The following is a 9,056-nucleotide window of genomic DNA, read 5'->3' on the forward strand; positions in this document are numbered from 1 at the left end:
ATTCAACTAATTCAGAAAATGTAGCTGCTAAGATGAAATGGTACATGGGAATTTCCTTAGATCGGGGCATAGACTAGTTTTTTTTTTTTATTGGAGCTTTAGTTAAAAATAATATAACAGCTGTTGAATGTCATTTTAATGTGTAGTTTTGGATCATAACTAAATTTGTCTGCTTTTAATAAAGTGAGATAAATGAGCTTCTGTTCCAAACTCAGCGTTTCCTTTATTAATACAGCCCCTAACTTTTGGGGAGGGTGGAGGAGGGCGTGCTAACTCCCCCCCACCCCCGTCTCCAGTTGTTTACGCCTAAGTGGATACACTTCCTAATACAAAGCTAGTGGGTATCATCCAATTGTTAGCATTGTTCTTGTCAGAGATGTGTTTGAAGGAATAGACTAGATGCATAACACAGCTAACTTGACAAATAGAGAATTTCAGCTCCTAATAAAAGTATTTGCAGGAATCATTTAGGAGAAGGAACGGATAGAGCTGTTACTGACGCAGCTTCTGTTAGAAGAAATTCTAGATGCTTTGGGATTGGAATGTGTCAAGAATTCCTTCTGCCCTTCCCTAAGTTATAGCATTTCATAGCTGGTCAGGTGCATTGTGGGGGATTTCACATTCCTCAGAAGCATTAGGAATTGGCCAGGGCAGAGGCTAGATACCAGACTAACTGGATCAATGGACAGATCCCATATGGCAAACCTCCATATTCCATTACAGCTTCTGGGTAAAAGAAACAATTGTCAGACATTTCCCCTGCCCATAAGACAAATGTAAATGCCGCTTGGTTCAGCTGCCCTGCTCAGGGATAGGGAAAACTGCTCTGTAAGACAATAGTTTTCAACCAGGGGTCCAGGGCCCCCAGCAAGTTTTGGGGGTCTGTCAAGCAGGACCAGTGTTAGACTCGTTTTGGCCCACGGCAGAAAGCTAAAGCCCCACCACCTGGGGCTGAAGCAGAAGCCTGAGCAACTTAGCTTCATGGTGTGCCCTGTGGCATGGGGCCCCAGGAAATTGCCCTGCTTCATACCCTTTAATGTCGGACCTGGCTTTTTTATGCAGGAAACCAGTTGTTGTGGCACAAGTGGGTCGTGGAGTTTTTATAGCATGTTGGGGAGGCCTTAGAAAGAAAAAGGTTGAAAATTCCTGCTGTAAGAGATTCAGCTGCTTGCATATTTAATTCAGAAAGTCCCTTACAATCCTTCCTGAAAATCCTTAATTAGAATTGCATTTTTACTTAGTGCTACAATTCTCTTTTAAATAATAATAATAAAAAATAAAACATGGCTTTTCCAGTCACTTAAAAATTGCAAGACAGACAAAATGTCCAGGCTGGTTGTCTATTGTACCTGTAAATGTCAGTAACACTGCCAGCTCCTAAACCTTCTTGAGAATGTTATCTAGGTCTCTAAGTGTTTTGCAAAAGTGGCTGTTGGTGAAGTATTATTATTCCCATTTTACAGATGGTGTTTGCTGAGGCATGGTGAGTTTAAGGGCCAGATTTTCAAAAGCATTCAGCACCCAACAACTCTCATTAAGAAAAATGGGAGCTGGTGAGTTCTGAACCCTGTTTAAATTTAGCTGCCTACTTTAGCAGTTGGATGCTGAACTTTTCCAAAAATCTAGCCTTAAGTGACTTCCCCAGAGGCATACAACAAGATGGTACTGAAGCCAAGTCTTGTGAATCCTAGCTCCATGCCTAATCCAGGACCCTCTTCCTTCACCCTCAGAAAATCCATACAAAACCAGGATAAGGATTAGTAGTATGTGCCACTGTGATTGTTGCTTTCTGAATACCTACATGGGTGTAGGCAGATCGAGGTTTCATAGCCCATGCTCATACTGGAGCATTGGTCCAGATCTTTTTGTCATAAAACTTTGAGTGTGGTTTTCCTCTGACCTATCGGTGTGGAAATAAATGTAAGTGTTTGAGAAGGAATGACTATAAGGTAATCAATTATTTTGTCCTGATGCTCCTCCACTTGAGTATGAGATTCCCTAGAGCAGGGAATGAGACTGTTTTTAGAACTAGTTCCTAATCCTGTTTCTTGTTCCATAGATCTCATGCTTTACACAGTTCATGATGAGAGTTGTACTTAAGAGACAAACCAAAAATGAATCTAGTGGATATAACCAAAATCTTCTCCATGCTCCAGCCCAGAGAAAATGAAGATGATAATGGAGAAAGACAAGAGCTGAACCAAGCAGCGTCCCAGGATGATTATCAAACTCTTGATGAACTCTTGTGCCAAGACAGATACAAAACATTTATTAACTGCAGAAGTGGTTGGGGGGTACCTGGGACCCCACTTCGCCTAGCAGCTTCAAAGGGCCATCTGCGAAGTTTAGAAGTTCTCTTGGCCCATGGAGCAGAAGTGGACAGCCTAGATGTGAAGGCGCAAACTCCGCTATTCACTGCTGTTAGTAATGGCCACCTAGACTGTGTTAAAGTACTGTTGGAGGCAGGGGCCAGTCCTTCCGGCAGCATCTACAATAACTGTTCTCCACTGCTCACGGCCTCTAGAGATGGAGATGTCAGCATTCTGCGAGAACTCTTAGACTATGGGGCGGAAGTCAATGTTAAAGCAAGAGTCCCAGAGTGGGCTGCCAACTCTGCAGCTTGTTCTGGCCCTTTATATCTCTCAGCGGTCTACGGACATCTGGAGTGTTTTAAAATGCTGCTGCTTTATGGAGCAGATCCCAATTACAACTGCACTGATACGAAAATGATCGCAAGAATCAAGCAGCCCAAGACGGTGCTTGAAATCTGCCTAAGACATGGTTGTGGGAGTGAATTCATAAAACTGCTCATTGATTTTGGAGCCAATGTGTACTTACCAAACATCGCAGGAGATAAGATTTCACCGAATAGTGAGGCTTTGGCGCTGCTGATCAGGGAAAGAGGTAACTTGTATGCACTGCCATATATTTGGAAACTTGCACTAGACTTCCAGCTTTGATAGTACATCACTTGGGTAGTACGCCAATTTCCAAAAAAGCAACTTGAGATCAATTTGAGTAAGGGCTTTTTGCTAGCCTAAATTTCCTTGGAGTTCCATGTGGGCACAGTATTTTTTCACTTCCTGTCCTAACTTGTTGGGTGGTGTTGCTGGCGGTTATTAACTGCTACTTTTTGCCCCAGAAGTGGTTGCATTCTTCAGGATAAAAAAATGAACTGATGCTAAACCTATTATCTGCCTATTGGTTGGTCAGGTTAAAACACACAATGTTTTAACCAGACCTTCTTTAGTAGCAGCAAGTTTAAATGAATAAATTGCATGGTGAAGAATGAAGAAACTTGCTGCTACTGAAGAAGGTCTGGTTTCGAGATAAGGCCATTGGTGACATAGCTGTCAGTGTAGATCACCTCACCGTCACCTAGAGTTTTCACATTAAGAGCCAATGAGCCTGTCATAGCTTCACCACAAGACTCCTCTGCATTCAAGGCTGCTTAACTCCCTTACTTCCTTCTCCCATCACCAAATCTTCAGTACATGGAGTACCTAAAAGGAAGGTTACTTTCCTCTCCTTCATCAATATAGCCTGGTCTGAAAATCTCCACTGCCACAACCCAACTGAGTTGACTGCAGAAAGTGTTACTGCAGCAAGGAGTAAGAGAGAGTCTTGAGGGAAGAAAAGATTATCAAAGTCAGTATGGCCAGGAATCAAATCAAACTGATACACAGGATTCTCCTTCCTTCCTCCCTCCTGTTAACAGGTGCCAAAGTGGGGGAACGGTGATCTCAACAGTTTGGTACAGACATTAGATCAGTTAGTGTCTTGTGGAGGGGGCAGCAGGAGGAGTAGAAATATGCATAGGAACAATTAGTATTTTGGTCTTCCAGAATCTGAAAGAGAATGTGGGAGGAGAGGGATGGAAGATGGGGGTGGGGGAGAAGAGGATGGCTAGACACATTAACTTCATCCTCTTGATGTTCTCCTCAAAGTGCTTCTGAACAGAATTTGCCACCAGCGCAGCTCCACTATTGATAGTAAGTGTGGGAGGACTCGTGTAGACAAGGCTCTGGTACTTCTACCAACCTAGCATGCTCTCGGCAAAGTTAGGTGAGGCCAGTGGTAATGCTAGTGGCTGGTTCTCCCGCTGTTGTTCTTATCCCACAGAGCTGCACTTGTACTAGTGGGAGACTGCCCTAAAATTGTCAGTATAGGTGCAGCCCTTGTGAAACCCCCATAGCTAAGCTCATCATTTCACATGCTAAGTAGCTCAGCCACAACAAGGAGCTTGTCCCATGCCCATGCCATTGAGGAAAAACCTGAAAGGGGAAAAGCTATAACAAGAAGATGGTTTCCAGAACAAGTTGCACCTGTGTCCATAGTGCCATGGAGATGCAGTACCTTAATGCCAGGCAGACGCCTCAGTGAGCTCTTAGGTGTGTGACCATAGGACCGGGGGCATGAGAATGTGGCTAAAGGTTGTGTCCCAGCAGAATTTGAATTTTACCTACCGAGAGCAAAATGTCATTGTCATGGATGATCGGGTTGCTCTAGTTTATTAAAATTCACAACACAGAGAGAGGCAGTTTGCATTATGTAACCTGAACCACGCAGGCCCATCTGCTTTCAGGAATGCCACCGTGAAACAGTATCTCTCATCATTCGTGATTCACCCAGCGATATGGCTCCCAGGTGGCATTGCACTGCCATTTATTCGTTTAAAATGTTGCAGTTGCCAGTCCCTTTACGGCTGGTCAGAAGCCAAGCAGAATGTGCATCACAATGAATGAGGCGTGGGCTGTGAGAGAGACTCCTTCTCGGTGCTCTCTTTGCTTAAGGTAGAAGGTTTTGAATGTCCTGAAAGTTTACAGTCTTTTTTTCCCCCCCCACCCCCCCGTTCCCCCTTCTTGTGCAGCTCATCCAAAATCCTTGATGTCTCAGTCTAGGCTGGCTGTCAGAAAGCTTCTGAAACTGACCAACAGCGCACGTGCCATAGATCAACTGGGGATCCCACCTGTGCTAGTGAACTACCTCAAACATCAATCTTAAGGGAAGATCAGAGCAAGTTTTGAAGACAAAGTTCTACGTAATGTGTTGACCACCTTGATAAAAAGCCATTGTGGAGTAGCAATTATGCAGTACATGGTAGCCAGGATTCAGTCATCATTACTTGCTGTGAGTGCGTTTGCTTACATTACATCTCCAAAAGGCAGCTTGGCCTTTATTGAAACGAACCAAACCAAACTGGTAAAAGGTGATAACAGTAGATGAAGATGGAAAAGAACTTGCCTCTAGCAGTGCATTGAATGGACCGGAGAATGTTAGAAAAAGTCTGGTTTCAGTTTTTTATATCATTTTGGTTTTATACCCTCATAACTTAATCCTCTTACACCTTCTTATTTGTTACAATCAAATCCAAAAATGTCTGTATGGCTATGCCAGAACCTGAAAGGCAAGGCTGGTTTTCCCTCCTACTTTTATGGGGGAGAGGACAGGAGGTACAATAGGGTAAAGAGTGTTGGTCTTTGCTCCGTGTTGCGGCTTTAGTTGTATGTAGTTATCTGTCTTGTTTTTTAAAAAACACCTCTTTCCTGGAAAGTTATAAAAGTGCATCTCAGCCTTTCTGAGCTGGGACTAAGAGCTGCAGCTAGACTTGTGATTTACATCAGAATTGTGTGTGGGTGAATTTAGAGCTGGTGAAGTTTGTCAGACCTGGAGATTGGAGCCCTCGGAGCACCCTGCAAAGAGTGCTGTGGCAAGGTGGATGGAGAACAGCAGTGCAAACTAACATACCCTACTCTTAGTGATTCCCATGGGGGTCAGAAGGTGGCCATTCAATTTTTGGCCTCTGCTGAGACTGATAAACAGGGGACTCATCAGTACCTGATATGGACAACTATCTCAATAGCTAGGGCTGTGATTGTGTTGTCTTCTGAATCTTGTATAGCACTGAGAGAATGCTTAGTAATATAGACAGTAATCATTGTCCATAGAACAGCCATCAACTGGTAATAATTTCCAATCCTGGGCTGGATTTGAAATGGTGACCTAGAGGCAAAAGGCTCTGTTTCATATACAATCCCCTGAGCCCTCCTCCCCTCCCATATGTAATTTTTTAAAGACTCAAACACATTGTTCAATCTTCTCCTTAAAGATGGCTCAAGGCAGGATTAAGGGGAGAGAATTTTCGTCCAATCTGTTGTGTGCATATGAATCTACAGTTTTAAACAAAATGTATATTATTGTTGTGATTAAACTATTCTGGCCTGTTTGGTAAGATACTATTTCATTGTTAGTGGAAGAGACAGGAAGCCCTCTTGGTGCTTTATGTAAATCCAAATTTGGCACAATATCAGTTGGGAACGTGACTCTGGCTGATAACACAAAGGTCCAGGCTTAAACTTAGCGAGGCTCAAGTCGGCAAAGCAAGTGTTCATGAACATTCACCCCAACTCCAGATAGCTCTTTGGTTCAATCTCATTCAGGCCCCTTTTATTCACTAAAGGGTTTTGCTCACATGCTGGCTGATGTTCATACAGCTACCCAGATTTGCCTGTGAGCAATGGTACTGGGGCATGAACAAATGTATTCAGTATTCCTATTCACTACCTTTGTGTTTGTTTGCCATTAGTCTCTTGTTTAAAAAGCTTCAGTCAGCCAATCAAAGAACAAAGTCAATCACCTTATGATGAATCTCACACAGGCACAGGATAAAATGTGTTTACCAACGCTATTCTGTAAACCATTACAAATAATAAATTCATAAAAATGAGTCTGCTGGTGAATAGAAAAAAGGGCTAAATTTACTGGCAACACCAATTTCACTGCCCACAAAATATATATACTAGCTCATGCAGCGAGAAAGACGTAGTCTAACAGACTAAGCATGGGACTAGGATATATACAAGTTCTCATTGTGGCTCGAACAGTGACTCTTTTTGTGGCCTTGGCCAAATCACTTAACCTCTTTGTGCCTCATCCCTGTGTGAGAAATAGGGATAACACTAATGTACAACATTTTAGCTCTCTAGGTGCTTTACAAAAGTCAGTATCATTATCCTTGGGGCACAGAGTGAAGTGACTTACCCAAGGTCACTTGGCAAGGCAGTGGCAAAGCCAAGAGATGCCATTGGCATGTCCACACGACTCACTTCTGCCAGCATAGCTGTGTTGTCCAGGGGTGTGAAGAGGTGTGATTTGTGACCTACGTGCTTTGCTGTCAAAAGCCACTATTGTGAACATAGTTCTCCCAGCCAAACTGCACTTTTACCACTTTTTACCTACAAAATTCCATTTGATGATAAAGCCATTAAATGTGTGTTGTGAAAAACAAAAGCATCTAATACTGTGGGGGAGGGGCGTTTTTCTCCCCTTTTCTAGTGAACCTTAGTTCGTGAGGCTTTGTCTATTCTAGAAGGGTGCAATAGTTCACCTAGTTTTTTTTATCATTACTATTTTAATTGACTTCATTCAAGTGCACTTTTCTAGTGTAGATGAGGCCTTAGATTTAATTCACTCCTAGGCTCCTCTGCGACGTGCTGTGTCAGCTCTGATTGAACTTTGATGCCTGAGTAGAGAACTGCTGGAAAATGGAGACTTATGAATAATGTCCTGGCCCATCCTCAAAATGAGAGGTGCCAAGCAGACCAGTGCACCATGACTAATTGAGGTGTTGTCTGCTCTGGAGCAGAGGATGTAATTTCCAGCTCAGGTACACATATCTGCACTAGCTTTGACTGAGCTACCAGAGTAAAAAATAGAAGTGTAGCTGTGATGGTGCAAGCTGTAGGGTGGGCTAGCCACCCTGAGTACAATCTCATCTGAAACCTTAGATAGGTACTCGGGTGGCTAGCCTGTTAGACTGCTTATGCTGCCCTGACTACACTTCTATTTTTAGGTGCTGGCTTCATCAGAGCTAGCATGGATACCCTACCATAGCTAAAAATTACTCCAGCTCCAGTGTAGAGGTCGGTGCAGAGTACATGGCATTGGACAAGCAGTTCTGATCATATAAAAAGCTGGCTCCACTTCAAACCAGACCTGGATCAAAAGGAACCTTTCCTGATGCTAGAAACAATTCTATTAACATTCTCCCCCCTGCCCCCACTTTTGCTGCCTCTGCACTGCCAGGGTCTGGTTGAGAATGGAAATTGGAGATGCTGGATTATCTGGAGAGAGGCCACTTCCATGCTACTTCTGGCTTGAGTGGAAGAAACAAGCCCTGAAATCTCCTGAGAGCTTCTTTTATCCCAAACATGCTGCAGATTCAGGTGTCTTAGGCCAGTGTCTGGACTTCTGGGTGCTTATCCACCTACCTTTCCTGATTCCCACTCTTTAAAACATGAGATGGGCCTAGCCTCACACCCTGGATGCAAACATGCCAGCATTTGGGGAAGTTCAGATCCATCTCTACTTGCAGCCAAAGCCTCGAATGTCACCAATATTTAAACCTTGCTTTACAAACACTCGTCTCACAAAGAGTGTATCTATCTGTCTGAGGTATCTTATAAGACCCTTGCTTACACCACCAGTAAAGCCTTTAATCTTTTATATTACCCAGCCACTTAGTCTGAAGCCACATTGTGCTAGGGGCTGTAAAAAAACATAATTAATTACAGTCCATACCCCAAAGTCTAGAAAACACCATAGGTGGATGACACAAACAAGTGGGCCAGGAAGGGTTGAAGGAGATGAGGATTGAGACACAAATATATGTAGGATATTTTAGCACAGACTGACTATGTGCACAAAGCCGTACCATGGTGTAGATGTAATCACAACTCGCAACAGTAAAGTCTATTCTCTCTGGCCTTGGCTGCAAAAGAGAAACCTGGAATGTTAATCACCAGCACACCAGTAATGCAACTGGCATGTCCACGTTAAAGTGCTCCTTTGGGTGTACATTTGTGCCAGTGATGCATTTGGATTACTTGCTTTCTGGTTAAGAATACTTTCTCTTAGGAGCCCACACAAGCAAAAAACCATGATAGGATGCCCAGACATTATTAATGATTTTAACCATGCCCAACCATGCTGGGTGCCTCCCAAACAACAGAGTATCTGCCCCAGCAAGCTCCCAAACTAACTGTAGACAGGACACA

The 9,056-nt window shown here is 43.4% G+C and overlaps 1 protein-coding gene across 1 annotated transcript; it reads left to right on the forward strand.

The window, feature by feature from the left end:
• Positions 1-2,083: 2,083 nt before the first annotated feature.
• ASB12 (ankyrin repeat and SOCS box containing 12) lies at positions 2,084-6,139 on the forward strand (the record flags this gene model as incomplete). The annotated part of the gene is given in 3 exon segments (XM_084639849.1): positions 2,084-2,109; positions 2,111-2,904; positions 4,871-6,139. Coding segments are annotated over 3 exon segments (954 nt in total). The 3' UTR covers positions 5,005-6,139.
• Positions 6,140-9,056: the final 2,917 nt, after the last annotated feature.

The sequence above is a fragment of the Lepidochelys olivacea genome, assembly GCF_965140295.1.
Source record: "Lepidochelys olivacea isolate rLepOli2 genome assembly, chromosome: 9".
Classification (NCBI taxonomy): domain Eukaryota; kingdom Metazoa; phylum Chordata; order Testudines; family Cheloniidae; genus Lepidochelys; species Lepidochelys olivacea.